A 19,503-nucleotide genomic window follows, 5' to 3' on the forward strand; every position below is an offset into this window, starting at 1 on the left:
CACTTCCCCCCAGAACCCTGTTGTTAGCCAGTTCTTCCCAACACTACTCCTGTGGTCCTTTTCAGCCTTGCTGCCAACAATCGTCTATTACTCGACACTTGTAGAATCGCACTGGACAAAGTAAAGAGCACATTTTTACTTCTTTTTAGATGTTTAAAGGTCTCAAATTGTCTTGAAGATGGAGAGCATAGGAAGGGGGGAACATTCAGATGATATAGAGCTGTAGATCATCGCAATCCATATTCTTTGTTCATTTTCTTCATAATAGTTATTAGATTTCATCTTTAAGTATAGCAAAAGTCAGTGTCCCTTGTGCAGAGCTGCATCTGAATCCTGGTTTTGTGTAACATCCTATATCCTTGAGCATGTGCACTACCCTCACCATTTTGTGCGCAAAGGGAGGAATGATTCTACTTCAGCCCTTTTTAAAGAAAAAAGGTAGCACCTGTCAAGATGTGGGCAGTCATGGCTCATTCTAGCCAGAACTTCCAAATAAACCAGGATCTGTCCCAGCTTCAGATGGCTCCAGTTTGGATGTCATGACAGATCCTGGCATGTTCGAAGCTAGGACTGGAAATAGACTCTCTCCTCTCTTTGCATGCAAGTGGGATGGGGGAGCTTATATTCTGAAGACTAGAGAATGTTTCAAGAAACCAGGGTTCAATCCTGGCTCTGTGTGATACCTTAACCAGACCAATGGTTACAATGTTTCTAATTATTTCATGGAACATTCCTGCTAAACTATAAGGGAGTGACTATGTTTCCTAGGGGTGCCAATGAATATAAACTTGTTTGTGGCTTTTTATTTGATAAAGATTCAAATTGGGTTCAGTGTTTAATTGTGAAAACCTGTGCAGAAGGGTTACAATCTTTTAAGGCAGATCTGCTGTAAACTTGGCTTGGGGTTAATTATGGCAGCTGTGTCCTAGTAGTTGAGTGACAGTCTTTATATGGAGTAGGGTATTGGCATGGATCTGAGTTCTTCTGTTTTACCTTGAGAGCAATGTAGTTAAAGCATCAAAGGAAATACAGGAAAAAATGGAAGCAATTCATTTCTAAATTTTCTAACTTCCATTTTTAATTGTAAGAACCAATTCTTACAATTCATTCAGTTGTAAGAATGAAGACAAAGGGTCACAAAATATGTAGCACTTGATCATTAATTTTCTTTTTGGTAGATCTGCTGAAAACAGAATAATTATGCACAAAGTCTACTCCTTTTTGATCTTCATGGTGTTAATTCTACCTTCACTTGGTTTGACCAGGTAAAAAGCACCTTAGAATCTCAGCTTTTTATTCAGTGGGTTCCAGCTCTGGTTGCAGAGGTCTTTTGGAATATGTAATGCTGAAATATTTGAAGGGGTCCTTGTTCGGGGTCCAAGCAAGTTGCTCATTTCTGTCCTTGTGTACTGAAAAGTGAACATGTTTTAAATTACTTGAGTAAGTTTTCTTTGGCGGTATATGTTGACTTGTGTTGCCAGCGCTTGTGTTAAGAGACAGTGTAGTGCCTTTGTGTAAGCAGGGCAGAATTGAATTTACATTTTCCCATGTATGTATACTTGAGCCAAATACTGCTCTTTTTATCATCCATTTACTTTAGTCTCTGGTGTAACATGTGTATCTACATCTATCTTACAATCCAGAGAAAGCTAATTGCACCTAAAAGAAATGAATGGGCTGTAAGTTCACTTTTCTCCTCCACTGGTTTCAGTGGGCACGACCAAAGCAAGTAGGCACGGATTCATGATCAGATCCCCTGATGGCTTTTTCAAACATTTTTATTAAGTAGCAGCACTAGGAGAAGAATGTGTGTGTGTTTCCCAATTGAATTCTCCCTCCCCAAGACTGCTGCTATTCTCACTGTAGGGGGAAGGTCTATTGTGTCTGATTTGCTCCTTAGAAATACATAAATGTTACATCAAAGCAATCAAACAGAAACTAACGTTTTAACATTCCATGTTTTATGTTGCAAAGGGTTTAGATTAATATCAAATGCATTTCTTCCAGTCTGGCTGTCTTTTTTCGTTGGTTGTTTGACAATGAATCTAATGGATCTAAAGTCAGATTAGAGTAAGTAATTAAACCATTTCTATCCTATGCTTGCTAGTTCAGGACATATAAATATGCCCTCTATAGTTACTGTATATAGCCGTATATATATTCAATCATTTGCTTACCCTGGGAAAATAGAAGTCTAATTCTAATTAAGCTGAAAATCAAGGAAATATTAATTGCACTTTGTCATAAACTTTGTCCCAAAGGAATTACTCTAGCACAGGACTACACAGGTTTGGCCCTCGAGCTGTTTTTGGACTACAGCTCCCATCATCCCCAGCCTCAGAGGCCAATAGTTGGGAATTATGGGAGTTGTAGCCCAACATCTGCAGGAGCACCAAAGTTGTGCAACCCTGCTTTAGCAGCATTCAACTACCAATGGTAACGCCAAAGCTGTGGTGTATAAATAAGGTAGTTTAAGTGCAGAAGACAGGAACCTTTTTGGTGTCAAATGCCATAGTGAATGTCTATAGTTACTAGGCCAAATTGAGGAAGCCAAAGAAGGCATAGATAGCATTGCAAAACACTAGAGGGAGAGTGGGGAAGAGAGGAAAGGGGCTTTTCTCTGCCTTCATGTTGGATTTTTATAGTGATGTGGCATGTTTTGGCAAAAGCCCAGTGCAAAGGAATAGAAAGCACCTCTTCCCTTATCAGAATTCTCTATGAACTATAGGAAACCTGGGGGAATGGGCTGGAGCTGAACTTATGTGTGTTTCTCTTAGTGTTGAACTTCTGCAGAAGGCATATGTGGACTCTTTAAAAGCAGGGTTTTTTAAAAAAAAATCTGAGACTACTGGATTTCTTAAATCTTGCATTGAAGTTCCATCATGGTAAAAATACAAAGGAGACGTTCTTTCCCCATTGCCTTCAAAAGGAGGGAGAAGAACAGACAGGAATTAATGGCCCCACTTATATAGGAACCTTGCATTGCTGCCCCCTGTTGGATTCATAAAGGGATACAAATGGAGATCTGAAGAGACTCTTTTGAGCTTCGTCACCTGCCATTTCATCATTAAGTTGCTTGTTTTCTAAAACCTGTTGTAGATGCGTCTTCCTGCCTGATCAGGGAGCCTTCTTTGTAAACTACGTGATTGCATCGACTTTCATTGGCAATGGAATGGAAATACTACGTTTCCCAGGCCTCATGTTGTATACCATTCGTATGGTGCTTGCGAAGTCCAGTGGCGAGAGAAGAAATATTAAGCAGGTATAAAAGTGTTTTGTAGCACAAGTATTCTTATATTTCACACAGGTTGCATCTCCACACATTTTGACTACTGCTCTTCATCCCAGGATTCTGTGGCATCCTTGATGTTTACTCTTCTTCTTTTTTTTTAATTTAAAATTTTTCTGGGTAGTTTACAATTAAAATCATTTAAAACATAAAATCAATTAACAATTAAAATCATTTAAAACATTTAAAACTCAATATTAAAAATATTAAAATTATAAGTCTAATTAAAAGCCTGGGTGAATAAATGTGTCTTCAGTGCCTTTTTAAAAGTTGTCAGAGATGGGGAGGCTTTTATTTCAATAGGTAGCGCATTCCAAAGTCCAAGGGCAGCAACGGAGAAGGTCCGTTCCCAAGTAACTGCCAAGCACCTTGTATTCTGCCCAGAAAGATATTGGCAGCCAGTGCAGTTCCTTCAGTACAGGAGTAATATGGTCTCTCCTTGATGACCCAGAGACCAACCCGGCTGCCGCATTCTGAACCAACTGCAGTTTCCGGACTACATACAAAGGCAGCCCCACATAGAGCGCATTACAGAAATCCAGCCTAGATGTTACCAGCATATGTACCATGTTTTGAAGTCATTCATCTCAAGAAACAGATGCAGCTGGCATGTCAGCTGAAGCTGGTAAAAAACACCTCTGGCCACCACCTCTACCTGGGACACCAGGGAGAGGTTTGGATCCAGAAGCACCCTCAGACTGTGTACCTGTTCCTTCAGGGGGAGTGTAACCCCATCCAGACCAGCAGATCAAAATGGTCTCCCAAGTTCCGATCCCACACAATAAGTACCTCTGTCTTATCTGGATTCAGCCTCAGTTTGTTATCCCTCATCCAGCCCATTACTGCCTTCAGGCAGGCATTTAGGGAGGTTATGCCTTCACCGGATGATGATGTCCTGGAGAGATAGATTTGGGTGTCATCAGCATATTGATAACAACCTGCACCAAATCTCATGATGATCTCTCCCAGCGGTTTTATGTAGCTGCTAAACAACCGCTGATAGATCCAAAAGGACCAACAGTCATACTACTTCTGTCAATTCCCAATTGGAGATCATCCATCAGGCCGACAAGGCAGTCTTCACTCCACAGCCTGCCTGAAAGCCAGTTTGAAATGGGTCTATATAATCAGTTTCCTCCAAAACTGTCTGGAGCCAGGAGGTCATCACCTTCTCAATTACCTTGCCCAGCCATGGAAGAATGGAGACAGGCCTATAGTTGCATAGCACTGAGGGATCCAATGCAGGCTTCTTCAGAAGCAGTCTAATAAGGGGCGTATCTAGGGAAAATAGCGCCTAAGGCAAGCACTGAAATTGCGCCCCCTGTCCAAACATCCGACACCCATCTTTCAGATAACTTTACCATAATATCATCTGAAAAATACAAGTCAAGCTTGTTAATCTTTTAATCTTTCAAAAACTATTTAGCTGTGGACATAGCCAGACCAAAAAATGCTGGAAAACTACAAATTTCAGTATGCTGGGGCTCATGAAATATCCAAATACTATGTGGAGGTGTACTTGGAAAACTAATGTCTAATTCTCTACTATGCATTGTAGCATCACTATTACATCAGTTTTAAAAATAAATGGAGAATTTTACTTTTCCCAGATACTCTGAAAATAATTAAAGAATATGCAGAGTAAACTGTGTCACTGTTTGGAATATATTCTAGTATTTCAGAAAGACAGTTAAAATGAGAGAAAGAGAGCAAGAAACTCCTAATGGGCCTGAATACTAAGGATTTCACACTGATTCAAAGACAAACTCACCATTAATAGCCATATTATTAAGACATCACATTTAACTCACTTATCCCAAGAAGCAAAGTAAGAGCAAATGAATACAATCCTAGCTCATAAGCTTCAGCTCATTATTCACAAGCCCTGATTCTCTGTACACAGTGCCAAACTGAATATGTGTACAGTGACTTATATTATATTAAATTTTAAAAAAACTGTAGCCCCTTCGGGGGCTTCTTAAAGGCTGTGGGGTGGGTCTGCGAAGGTCCCCCCTCCCCTCGCTGGCCTCTAGGGCTTTGCAGGGACCATTGGAGCATGTGCGGTGGTAATTTTTAAATATATATATATTTAAAAATGGCCGCTGAAAACAAAATAGCTGCCATGCATGCTCAAATGGCCTCTTACAAGGCCTGGCATGGCCTAGGGCCTCACAGAGGCCATTTGAGCATGCACAGTGGCCAGTTTGTTTTCGGTGGCCATTTAAAAAAAATTTAATTTTTAAAAATGGCGCCCCCCTTCAAGTGGCGCCCGGTGCACGTGCCCTGCCTGCCCTACCCTAGATATGCCCCTGGGTCTAATGATTGCCTCTTTAAGACAAGGAGGCATCCTACCCTCCCTCAGAGAAGCAATTTCCCAATTTTCTGCTGACCTTCTAATGCAGCACTGTTAAGCTGTTTAACACAATCCTTAGGATAAATCATATCAAAGATTTTGACATTTATGTATTTTATTGGTGTTTGACTCTGATACTCAGCTTTCTCTAATAAAGGTGGCATTGCTTGTTTGTGACTAAGCATGCTAAATCTTATATCAAAGAACCCAAACAACTTATGGCATTAAAAGAACGGACCTGTAATTTAAACTGAGCATGATTCCATGCTCTGAATTTAAATAAGTCAATATGTAGACCTCCCTTGTTTTGTGTCATAACATTTTCCCACTATACCACTGAATATCTACTATGCATGTAGCATGTACCCTTCACCCCAAAGATTGCTGAAGGCATGGATTGCTTTCAAAATAACAGGTGGCACTGCTGTGGTAAATAGAACATGGAAATAAAAGGCCAAGTTTTGGTCTCATTAATCATTTGTCCCTGGAATCTTTACATAACTACTGTACTTTGTTTTCTTGCAGCACCAAGCATATGAATATCAATATGGAGCAATGTATGCCTGGATGCTATGTGTGTTCACGGTTGTCATGGCCTACAGCATCACTTGCCCTATTATTGTCCCATTTGGTAAGTTGACCAGTGAATTGGGATTATAGTGAAGCGAGCAGAAGTCCCTCACAGAAAATTTCCTTGAGTGTAGTACTGAGATCTAGGAACTAAGACTTATACCAGTTTTGATGCTGGCTGACTCTGGTCACATAGGGCATGGGCTTCAACCTTGGACCGACAGATGATGGACTATAGCTCCCATCATCCCCAGCACAATTGCCTTTGGATGTTGATTAAAAAAGAAAAGAAAAAAGAGAGAAGAAAACCCAACAGATTCCAGTAGAACATAGCAATCTTATTAGAAAAGTTGTTTAACGCAGGACTGATATACGATATAGTGTTCTTCTCTTCTCTTTCTAATCTGAAATGTCAGGGGAATAGTTTAGGATACCAGTTTTGCATACTGGATTTTGTTTAGAACTCGAAAAACATCATAATTTTTTTTCATCATGCAAGCATTTGTGTGTCACAAATAGTCCAACGTTGTTGAAGTGCTTAATTTTCTGTATTAATGTTGGGGTGTATCTGCTATGTTTGGATCTCCAAAGAAGCTCACTGCGAGGAGGTAGAAAGTAAGATGACCAATGACAGCCAATCTGTGGCATAGACTGGGTGGGCTCGGTCACCGGTGCTTCACCACTGGGAACATGGCTCAGTGAGGTCTTGCAAGACATTGGCCAGGAAGCTACAGCATGCACAAATGCAAGTGTACAAGTGCAGACACTGTCAGCAACTATCTGAGGGGGCAAGTGGGGAGGCTGAAGGGGAGATGGAGATGAGCAGCTGGCTGTGCTTTCTGGGACAAGGAGAAAGCAGAGCAAATCCACTTTCCTCTGAGGGAATGCACCTTCCTCTGAGGGCAAATAGAGAGGCATAGAAGCAGACCCAAAGGTATGGGCTACTGAAGACATTACAAATAAACATTACTAATAATTCATTTTAGCACAGGTTCGTTGTGCTTGTCACATGCAATAACTAGTCTCTGAATGCATGACATGCATTCTTCCTGACTGCTGGCTTGTGCATATCACACATGCTTGTGTGATTCAGTGTTTGTCAGCTGTAAGAGTGATCCCAGTGGAGAGTGCTTTCCTTGTTCTGTAGACAGATGGACAACCTGTTCTCTACATCACCAAAGGTGCAACTCAATATTTGTAAAAGGACCATAAAAGTCAAAACCTCAGCGAAATCCTCAAGCGTGTGCTAGCAGAATTCTAATAGGAATGGTACAGAGTTTCTACTGAACAAACATCATCTAGTCCATATTGCAAAACAAAAATGAAAACTAATTGGCCAACACGTGAGCGCTGGACTAGGACTGGGGAGACCCGAGTTCAAATCCCCATTCAGCCATGAGACTTGTTAGGTGACTCTGGGCCAGTCACTTCTCTCTCTCAGCCTAACCTACTTCACAGGGTTGTTGTGAGGAGAAACTCAAGTATGTAGTACACCACTCTGGGCTCCTTGGAGGAAGAGCGGGATATAAATGTTAATAAATATATAAATAAATAATAAACATTCAAACTAACACTGTACACATGCTATGGAGGAAGGGTGTAGTTGTGTTGTGTTGGTCCCCCCCCCTTCCCTCTGAATCTGTGCTTCTTAAGTACATGTGCAGTGTTACTCTGGATATCAGCCATTACTCTTGTGTAGAACCGTGGGTTTTTTTTAAAGCTGCGACATATCTGTTAAATAAAGGAAACCTCAGTGAAGAGAACACAATAAAGCCTTTCCTCATCTTTGTATCCCACCACATTCAAAGATGTATGTATTCTGGAGTAGGAAGGAGGCCTGATCTAAACCTTAGTATGAATTTGGTTGTTTTTTTCAAAGTTAAGTGGCAGGAGTGACAGAAGAACATCTTATATCTGTGCATGTGACTCTTGGCTAGTACAGAACATTGAACATTTTTGATGCCCTGTCTTGTACAGAATAGACACACTTCTGGTTTTGCTTTTGGGTTGGACAGTGGTGGTAGATGCATATTTTACTGCCACAATTCTTAGTAATTCTGTGTTCCCTATTTTCAGGGTTAATCTATTTACTGCTGAAGCATACAGTTGACCGCCATAATCTCTACTATGCATACCTCCCTGCCAAGCTAGAGAAGCAAATGCATTTTGCAGCTGTGAATCAGGCCCTTGCTGCTCCAATTCTGTGTCTATTTTGGCTCCTTTTTTTCTCTATTTTAAAGCTAGGTAAGTATAGGTGGTTTTATTAATGAATTCAGAGTAAAGATATTATATATAATACAGGTTGAGTATCTCTAATCCAGACATCCAAAATCCGGAATGCACCAAAATCCGGAAATATTATTGTGTTGAAAACTTTCTCGCAAAGTTTTCATTACATTTACAGCTACCTGTAATTATTGTAAATTCAATGCTTATTTGTTTTTATACTTTAAATAAAACCTTAAAAAAATAACCTTTCATATTTAGACTTGGATCCCATGCCCAAGATATCTCATTACAAATATGCAAATATTCTAAAACCTGGAAAAGTCTGAAATCTGGAACACTTCTAGTCCCAAGCCATTCGGATAAGGGATGTTCGACCTGTAGATGGAGAGTGTCATCATTTAGCATGGATATCTCTAAATTACATGGTGTATTGACAGAAGCATAGGGCAAATTTGTGGTGCAAGTGTATGTTTTCTGAGGCTGGAACTGTTAATAAGACAGACCTAGATGCCAAGACCAATGACAGACTGATATTTGGAGTAAATGGCAGAAGAGAACTTTTTCAGATTTGTATGCACATTTGTCACTGCTATTGCAGGGAAGGGCCATAGCTCAGTTGCAGAGCACATTTCTGTCATGAATAAGGTCCCAAGCTTACTCACCAGATGAAGCTGGGAAAGACCCCTATCTGAATCCCTGGACAACACTGACAGTTGCCATCTGACAGTACCAAGCTAGATAGACCAATGGTTTGACTTTGTATATGATTTAATTATATAATTAACTGAATTCTAACCCATCCCCTACTTCATATTTGTGTCTCACTCTTTTTAGGCCTTCAAGCACCTACAACTATATTTACATTCCTAGTTCTCAGCATAGCAATTGCTTTTTGCATCGGCTATACGTGCTTTGGCTGTTTCAAGTACTTGAGCCCCATGAATTACGAGGTAAATTCCTAGTGCTTATATCTAGGTGTTGCTAAATAACAATTTCCACTTTAATTAGAGGTAGGTTTGGCACTTCACACTAGTGCCAAAGTTGGTCAGGACATTTTTTTTACTTCATTAAATCCAAGTTCTAAACCTGCCCCTGATTTAAGTATTTACAACTAAAATCTGGGATGGACAAAAGATAGATCCAGATCTACTACTAGATTCATGTGTGAATTGGAGTAGTTCAGCAAGAGTTCCTGATTCCCAATAATTTTACAGTAACAAGTAAAATTGCAAATAAAACCTCATCTGCCCATGACTGTCATGCTAATTGCTTCTCTGTCAGCCTCAGTGCTCCTCATCCGTAAAATACAGATGAACCATTATTGAACCAAACCATTATTGTGCACCTGGTTCCAGTTGATGGATTGTGAAGGCTTGAGTAAGCCCAACATGGCTTATATTATCTGGCAAGGGGGTTGCTGTAGAAGGCCTGGTAGAGATTATAAATGCATCTCTGAGGGAAGGTAGGATATCTCCTTCTCTTAAGGAGGCAATTATTAGACCGCTTCTGAAGAAGCCTACCTTGGATCCCTCAGAGTTGAGCAACTACAGGCCTGTCTCCAAGCTTCCGTGGCTGGGCAAGGTAATTGAGAGGGTGAGGGCCTCCCAGTTCCAGACAGTCTTGGAGGAAACTGATTATCTTGATCCATTTCAAACTGGCTTTCGGGCTGGCTATGGGGTTGAGACTGCCTTGGTCGGCCTGATGGCTGATCTGCAATTGGGAATGGACAAAGGAAGTGTGACTTTGTTGGTCCTTTTGGACCTCTCGGCGGCTTTTGATACTATCAACCATAGTATCCTTCTGATATGCCTGAGGGGGTTGGGAGCTGGAGGCACTGCTTTGTAGTGGTTCCGCTCCTAATCTCTTGGGCAGGTTCCAGATGGTGTCCCTTGGAGACTGCTGTTCTTCAAAATCAAAACTTTTTTATGGTGCGCCTCAGGGCTCCATATTGTCTCCGATGTTGTTTAAGATCTACATGAAACCACTGGGAGAGATCATCAGGAGATTTGGTGCAGGGTGCTATCAGTATGCTGATGACACCCAAATCTATTTCTCCATTTCAACCTCATCGGGAGAAGGCGTCACCTCCCTAAATGCCTGCCTGGAGGCAGTAATGGGCTGGATGAGGGATAACACACTGATACTGAATCCAGCTAAGATGCAGGTACTCATTGTGCGAGGTCGGAACTCGAGAGACTATTTTAATCTGCCTGTTCTGGATGGGGTCACACTTCCCCAGAAGGAACAGGTACACAGTCTAGGGGTGCTTCTGGATCCAAACCTCTCCCTCGTGTTCCAGGTTGAGGTAGTGGCCAGAAGTGCCTTCTATTAGCTTCAGCTGATATGCCAGCTGCGTCCGTTTCTTGAGATGAACGACCTCAAAACAGTGGTACATCTGCTGGTAATCTCCAGACTGGATTACTGTAAAACACTCTATGTGGGGCTGCCCGTGTATGTAGTCCGGAAACTACAGTTGGTCCAGAATGCGGCAGGTTGGCCTCTGGATCATCTAGGAGAGACCATATTAATCTTGTATTGAAGTTGCTACACTGGCTGCCGATATGTTTCCAGGCAAAATACAAGGTGTTGGTTATAACCTATAAAGCCCTAAACAGCTTGGGCCCTGGGTATTTAAGAGAACGTCTTCTTCGTCATAAACCCCATTGCCCACTGAGTTCATCTGTAGAGGTTCGTCTGCATTTGCCACCGGCTCGTCTGATGGCCACTCAGGGATGGGCCTTCTCTGCTGCTGCCCCGAGGCTTTGGAATGCGCTCCCTAGTGAAATAAGAGCCCCACCATCTCTGACAGTGTTTAAAAAGTCTTTAAAGACGCATATGTTCACCCAGGCTTTTAATTAGTATTGTTTTAATGGTTTTAATGCTGTTTTAAAATATTGTTTGAAAATTTTTTAATTGTTATAATGTGTTAAACTTTTTGTTTTTTATTTAACTGATGTTTTACTTTCTGTTTTTATTTTGTTGTAAACCGCCCAGAGATGTAAGTTTTGGGCAGTATAAAAATAAGTTAAATAAATAATGTGGATCCTGAAGTCTTCCCAGCCCTGACTTAAACTATGCCCAAGAGAGGGAGCTCTAAATCAAAAGTGGGAGATTTGGGGTAGTGTAGATGCTTAGTTACCCTTACTAGAGATTGTATACACTTTGAAATTTATTTTAATAAATTCTCTATTCATACCTGTAGGTAGAAGGTGGCACGCTTGATGAACAAACATCTGAAACAGATTCAGTAACGGTTCCAAAACAGTCTGTAAGCACTTATTTTATAAAAAATTCTTTCTATGAAAATAGTTCCTTTGCAAACAAAAGTTCTACACGCACCCACAAGTTTGGTGACAGAATGTATGTACCATATTTACCCAAACAGAAGAATTTAAGAGACCCCCATAAAATGTAAGAATTTTAAATTTATTTAAACTTGAATTTAAAGAGACACCCATAAAAAGCAGAGGTTAAATACAGGTTATACTTGCATTTACTCAAAAGGAACAGGACTCTGAATTTTAGATGGCCTTTTTCACAGCTGCTGCACATTGAGTCAACACTTTCAATGAGCTGTCCAGCACGACCCCAAGATCCCTCTCCTGGTCAGTCACCAACAGCTCAGATCCCATCAGCATATACTTGAAGTTGGGGTTTTTCGTCCCAATGTGCATAATCTTACACTTGCCAACATTGAACCGCATTTGCCACTTTGTCGCCCACTCCCCCAGTTTGGAGAGATCCTTTTGGAGATATTCCTCACAATCAGTTTTGGATTTCACTACCAAAACTCTTTCACTACGAAAGAGTTTGGTATCTGCAAATTTGGCTACCTCGCTGCTTACCCCTGCTTCTAGATCATTTATGAATACATTAAAAAGCAGTGGTTCCAGTACAGATCCCTGGGGGACCCCACTTCGTAATTCCCTCCATTGTGAAAACTCTCCATTTATACCTACCCTCTGTTTCCTGTCTTTCAACCAGTTAGCAGTCCACACATGTACTTGTCCCCTTATCCCATGACCGCTAAGTTTCCTCAGGAATCTTTGATGAGGAACTTTGTCAAAAGCTTTTTGGAAGTCCAGGTATACTATGTCAACTGGATCACCATGATCCACACACTTGTTGACACTCTCAAAGAACTCCAAAAGGTTGGTCAGGCAAGATTTACCTTTGCGGAAGCCATGCTGGTTCTTTCCCATCAGGGCCTGTTCTTCTGTGTGCTTTACAATTTTATCCTTGAAGATGCTCGCCTGGAACAGACGTTAAGTTAACCGGCCTGTAATTTCCCGGATCGCCCCTGGATCCCTTTTTGAAAATCGGTGTTACATTTGCTACTCTCCAGTCATCCGGTACAGAGCCTGATTGCAGGGATAAGTTATATATTTTAGCAAGGAGGTCGGCAATTTCACATTTAAGTTCTTTGAGGACTCTTGGATGGATGCCATCTGGCCCTGGTGATTTGTTTGTTTTCAGTTTTTCCAGACAGTTTAGAACATCATCTCTTGTCACTTCTATCTGACTCAGTTCTTTAGCCTCCATCCCTGAAAAGCCTGGTTCAGGAACAGGTATATGCTCAGTATCGTCTGCCATGAAGATGGATGCAAAGAATTCATTTAGCTTCTCTGCAACCTCCATATCCTCCTTAATAATCCCTTTCACTCCCTCATTGTCTAATGGTCCAAACGCCTCCCTGGCAGGTTACCTGCTTCTGATGTATTTAAAGAAGTTTTTGTTATTCCCCTTGATACTTTTGGCTAAATGTTCCTTAAACTCTCTTTTTGCCTCCCTTATTGTCACCTTGCATTTCTTTTGCCAGAGTTTGTGTTGCTTTCTGTTCTGTTCATTTGGACAAGCCTTCCAATTTTGGAAGGAAGTCGTCTTCCCTTTTATGGCTTCCTTGACGGTACCTGTTAGCCATGCTGGCATCCTCCTGGACTTAGTGGTACCTTTCCTCCTTTTGGGTATACAGTCTAACTGGGCTTCTAGTATTGTGGTTTTGAGTAAATTCTATGCACTCTGGGGTGAAGTGACTCTCCTGATTTTCCCTTTCAGCATTCTTTTCACCATATTCCTCATTTTAGAGAAGTTTCCTCTTCTGAAATTCAAAATGTCTGTGTTAGACTTCCTTGGTGGGTCTCTCCCCGCATGTATGCTGAATTGGATCTCACTATGGTCACTGTTCCCTAAAGGGTCATCGACACTGACATCACGCACCAGATCCTGGGTGCCACTCAGAATTAAGTCCAAGGTCACCTTCTCCTTGGTTGGTTCCAAGACGAACTGTTCTAGGGCACAGTCATTTAGTGTATCTAGAAATTTGACCTCTTTGTCCTGACCTGACTGTGAATTTACCCAGTCTATGTGTGGGTAATTGAAGTCACCTATAATTACAGCCCTGCCTCTCCTTGGCACCTCCTTGATTTCCTTCTGCAACTCCCAGTTACTGTCAGCATTTTGATCCTGAGGGCCATATCACGTCCCCAGTAGAACGTTCCCTTTCAGGCCTTGTAGTGTCACCCACAGGGTTTCTGTGGAGGACTCCAGTCCACCTAGGTTTTCTAGCTTGTTAGATTCTATTCCTTCTTTAACATACAGTGCCACTCCATCTCCAAGGTGCCCCTCCCTGTCCTTTCTATAGAGTTTATATCCAGGGATAACAGTGTCCCACTGGTTCTCACAGTTCCACCATGTTTCTGTTATGCCACTATATTTATTTCTGCATTAGCAACCAAGCACTCCAGCTTACCCATCTTGGCTCAGAGGCTTCTGGCATTGGCATATAAGCACCTATACACTGAATCTCTCACCTGATGTATGCTATCTTTCTTTTGACTCTTTGACCAGCTGGCACAGGCTCCTGTCTGCTCGCCACATTGACATTTATTATGCCAATTAGGACAAACATACGGCCTACCAATCCTACAACACCTCAGCCTCATATCCTAGGGAATCAATTCCTTATGACCCTGCTCCTTGGTGTTACACCTTAGGGGAACAAACCCATCTATCTTCCCATTCCCAGATGCACCAGTGGGACTACTATCAACCCAGAGACAGGTCTCACTCCCCCCAGTGCACCATCCCTAGACCTCCACACCAGTCAAGGCAGGCCATGCATCCACTTGTAGTGCCACCTAAACAACAACATCCCCAAAAGAACAGACCTCAGTTTGCCTACTAAGACAGTTTGCCTCCAACCTCGAACTAGGAATCCCCTTCACAGGATCTGCCACCGGTTCCTCTCACCCAGATCACTCCATCAGACACGACTCAACAAGATCCTCTGGAGTCCCAACAGGACCAAAGTGCTGAGGAAACTTCTGACCTTGCCTCAGATGAGGAAGGTGATACCCAATCCAGGGGCTTCTCTCCCTCTGATTTGCTAACAGACCCCAAACCCAGGTCACCTGAAGATTATAAACTTAATGCATAGTACATTTCTCACATGGCATAATCACTAGTCATACCTCTTGCCCAGCAAAGCAAGGCTGAATCAGACCCTCTCTTTGGTCTCATTGAGGCAGACACACGAGCTCCTGTCTCTCTCCCTATTAACTCTGCCCTTATAGACATTGCCAAAACCTGCTGGGCCAGGCCATCTTCATTCGTCAACCCATGAAACAGCTGGAAACCTTCTACAGAGTCCACATAGATGATGATCAGGCAGGAACCTTCTTATCACGTCACCCCACACCCAATTCAGTCGTGGTAGAGTCATCTGTTTCCAAGAACAGATCACATTCCAACTCTACACCTCCAGAGAAAGAGGGTAGGAAATTAGACTCTATTGGCAGACGCCTTTATTCCATCTCGGCTCTGAACTTTAAACTATCCAATTATCCGGCTTACAACGCCTGTTATAACCACTGCCTATGGGAACATCTAGCACCCTTCTTGGACCATCTTCCTCTAGATAAGAAAGACCCTGCCAAGACTTTCCTTATGGAAGCAGCCCAAATTGTTAATAACTTTATTCCACCAAACACTCAGCTGAATGTGCCTCCAAGGTCATGGCTACCTCCATAACTGTTCGTCGCCATGCCTGGCTTTGTTCATCTGGGCTCACATGACGCTCGTGCCCACATAGAAGATCTGCCATTTGATGGAAATGTGCTTTTTGGCAACAAGTCAGATGGGACTCAAAGTCCAGCACCTTTGAAATTGGGCTCACTCTATGAGCTTTCAGAATCCCTCACCTAGACATCAGCAGCCTGCCAGATGGCACCAAACCCAACCACAGCATCCCATCTTGCAATATCAACAGAGCGACCATTCCTTTTGCTCACCTCAATATTGACCCTACAGGAAATGCCTGGCATACACCTCACAATATGCACCACCCAACAAACCTAGGCCATCTTCCACTTTCACCAAGAAACAGTGACTCCTCATTCCAGCACACTTGGGAGACCCACCTCTCTCCCTACCTCACAGTGTGGGAGAAAATTATATCAGAAACATGAATCACCATAATAATAATTGGATATGCACTGGAATTTTTATCCACACCCCATCCAACTACCCAGTCACTACCAAAGCCACCCCTGTCCTGGCGGAGGTCGCTTCATTACTAGACAAACAGGCAATAGAACCGGTTCTCAGCCCCTCCTCATGGGGTTTCCACTACCCATATTTCACTGTTCCCAAACATGATGGGGGCCTCCACCCCAACCTGGACCTTTGGCAGTTAAACCATTGTGTTATTTACAGAGTTTTCCAGATGATCACTATTGACACCATCCTGACACTCCTACAGAAGGGCACGTGGTTCGTCTCACTAGACATACTACGACATCACCATCCGCCCTCAACATAGGCGCTACCTATGCTTCAAAATAGGCAACACCACATACCAATTTTGGGCCCGTCCTTTCAGTCTTGTGTCTGTCTCAAGGGTGTTTACTGAATGCATGGCCCCAGTGGTGGCCTTCCTACAGAAGCAAGATATCTAGGTCTTCCCATTTCTAGATGACTGGCTCCTGGTGGCAGATACCCCTCAGTCAGTCCTCGCTTCTCTTGCCAGCACAGTTACCCTCTTAGATGAACTGGGTGGGACTCCAGATCGACTATGACAAGTCCACTCACCAGGTACATAGAATTCCTATGCCTACTCTTCTACTCGCCACAGGCAAAACTCTACCTGCCAGAACACAGGATACATACACACGTGGACAAATTTCACATGGACAATTGCTGGTACCCTTACAACTCATTGAAAAAGTGTTTTATGCCTCCTGAAAAGCGATTAAATGAAAAGCAATTGTCTCATGTCTACCTGCATGCCTTTGATATGTTATCAAGTAAAGCAAAGCAAGTGTGAAAAGAGATAAAGTATTGCTTATTCTACAAAGATATTCTAAAGTGGCATGGACACATTTGTTGGTACCCCTAGAAAAGATAATAAATAATTGGATTAGAGTGATTTTTCAAATTATTAGTTTTCTTTAATTAGTATCACACATGTCTCCAATCATGCAATCAGTCATTCAGCCTATTTAAATGGAGAAAAGTAGTCACTCTGCTGTTTGGTATCATCATGTGTCTCACAATGAACATGGGCCAGAGAAAGCAAAGGAGAGAGTTGTCTGAGGAGATCAGAAAGAAAAATATAGACAAGCATGTTCAAGGCAAAGGCTATAAGACCATCTCCAAGCAGTTTGATGTTCCTGTGACAACAGTTGCAAATATTAAGAAGTTCCAGTCTGGAGTCTGGAGTCAGCCTCCCTGGACATGGCCACAAGAGGAAAATCTACCCCAGAATGGGCAGAAGGATAGTGAGAATGGTAGACAAAAAGCCAAGGACAGCTTCCAAAGAGATACAAGCTGAACTCCAAGGTCAAGGTCCATCAGTATCTGATCACACCATCCATTGCTTTTTGAGTAACAGTGGGCTCAGTGGAAGAAGACCCAGGAGGATTCCACTGTTGAAAGGAAAACATAAAAAAGCCAGACTGGAATTTGCTAAAATGCATATTGACAACAAGCCACAATTCTTCTGGGAGAATGTCCTTTGGACAGATGAAACAAAACTGGAGCTTTTTGGCAAGTCACATCAGCTCTATGCAGGGTGGATTTGATTTAAATCAAACTGATTTAAATCACGATTTAAATCACTAGCAGGGTGGATAAAAATAAATGATTTTTTTTAAAAAATCAAAAAAATCTGATTTAAATTTAAAAAATCCAATTTTTTTGATTTTTTTAAAAAAATCATTGATTTTTTCCACCCTGCTAGTGATTTAAATCATGATTTAAATCAGTTTGATTTAAATCAAATCCACCCTGGCTCTATGTCCAAAGACAAAAAAAAGAAGTTTTCAAAGAAAAGAACACCATACCTACTGTGAAACAAGGAGGAGGCTCGGTTATGTTTTGGGGCTGCTTTGCTATGTCTGGCATGGGGTGCCTTGAGTCTGTGCAGGGAACAATGAAATCTCAAGACATTCTGGAGTGAAACGTACTGCGCAGTGTCATAAAGCTCTGTCTCAGTCGCAGGTCATGGATCCTCCAACAGGATAATGACCCAAAACACACAGCTAAAAGCACCCAAGAATGGCTAAGGACAAAACATTGGACTATTCTGAATTGGCCTTCTATGAGCCCTGATTTGAATCCTATCAAACATCTATGGAAAGAACTGAAACATGCAGTCTGGAGAAGGTACCCTTCAAACCTGACACAGCTGGAGCAGTTTGCTCAGGAAGAGTGGGCCAAACTACCTGTTGACAGATGCAGAAGTCTCATTGAGAGCTACAGGAATCACTTATTTGCAGTGATTGCCTCTAAAGGTTGTGCAACAAAATATTAGGTTCAGGGTCCCATCATTTTTGTCCATGCCATTTTCATTTGTGTTATTATTTGAAATATTCTGTTGCATCAAAACTCTAAAGCAAAGTCTGATTTTGTGGAATAAACAATAATGGCTGCCAATTATGTTTTTCAGTTTCAAGTTATTTCAGAGACAATTGTGGGTTCTTCTTTTTTTGTGAAGTGGTACCAACACATTTGTCCACATGTGTACCCTTATCTCCCTGGTGTTTCACGTAGCAAATCGGCACCACCGCAGGGCCCAGGTCATCCAGCAGCTTCTAGGTTACATGGCTTTGACACATGCCAGACTCCGCTCCAAGATTTTACAGAACTTGTTCCTTCACTGCTTATGCCCACATACAGACTCTGTCTTGCTGGCTTAGCGTACCCAGCACAGTCCACCAATCACTTCATTGGTGGACAGATGAATGCAATCTCTTCATGGAAGCTCCTTTTCACCCCCCATAACCACATCACATCTTCACCACAGACGCATCCAACACAGGTTGGGAAGCCCACTTTCAAGTCCTGTTTATTCACGGCCTTTGGAATAATCAGGAACGCAGACATCACATTAACTTCCTCGAATTACTAGCCATCTTCAGGGGTTTCCTTCCCCGCTTCCAACATTCTGTAGTCACCATCCAGACAGATAACACTGTGGCCAAGGAAAATCCAGCAGGACCAAGTACAGTGCATCTTCATAGCTCCTTGGTGGCTGAGGGAGACCCTGGTTTCCCCTCCTCATATGCCTCGCAGTGGGCAACCACTACTAACGACTACTATATCTTCACCTCTCCCAGCACTCCAGTCAGCTGCTCCACCCAGACCTCCACAGGTTGTACCTCGCTGCATGGTGGATACAACTCTCTTCCCACAGCCTCTACAATGAGTCTTGTCCGTGCCCCAAAAATCTGCAACAATAAAGTTTTATCAGCATAAATGGACACACTTTCTTATCCTTCTCCGTTCCCCCAACATTACTCCAGAACTGTCAACGGAGCACGTTTGTACTTACCTCCTTTCTGTAAAAGAATCCGGTCTTAAACTCTCTTCCCTAAAAGTTCACCTGGCAGCCATCATAGCAGATTCACAACCCAGACCTACATCCTCTTCAAGGACCCTGTTAAGAACTTTATCAAGGGCCTGGCCTACCTATACCCAGACCCACCCATCATGGCCCCAGCTTGGACCTCTCTCTAGTGCTCACCTGCCTCATGCGACATCCTTTCGAACTGATGCAGACCAT

At 42.3% G+C, this 19,503-nt stretch overlaps 1 protein-coding gene across 5 annotated transcripts in view; it reads left to right on the forward strand.

Moving 5' to 3' along the window:
* Positions 1-19,503, forward strand: part of TMEM63A (transmembrane protein 63A) — a 75,203-nt gene that overhangs the window by 53,197 nt on the left and 2,503 nt on the right. For all 5 annotated transcript variants that reach the window (XM_053307636.1, XM_053307660.1, XM_053307644.1 and 2 more), the window contains exons 15-22: positions 14-120; positions 1,179-1,265; positions 2,008-2,070; positions 3,100-3,262; positions 6,168-6,273; positions 8,289-8,456; positions 9,276-9,391; positions 11,644-11,709. In XM_053307636.1, the coding sequence (XP_053163611.1) occupies positions 14-120; positions 1,179-1,265; positions 2,008-2,070; positions 3,100-3,262; positions 6,168-6,273; positions 8,289-8,456; positions 9,276-9,391; positions 11,644-11,709 (876 nt within the window). The remainder of the gene's footprint in view (positions 1-13; positions 121-1,178; positions 1,266-2,007; positions 2,071-3,099; positions 3,263-6,167; positions 6,274-8,288; positions 8,457-9,275; positions 9,392-11,643; positions 11,710-19,503) is intronic.

This window comes from Hemicordylus capensis, chromosome 1, assembly GCF_027244095.1.
Source record: "Hemicordylus capensis ecotype Gifberg chromosome 1, rHemCap1.1.pri, whole genome shotgun sequence".
Taxonomy (NCBI): Eukaryota; Metazoa; Chordata; class Lepidosauria; order Squamata; family Cordylidae; genus Hemicordylus; species Hemicordylus capensis.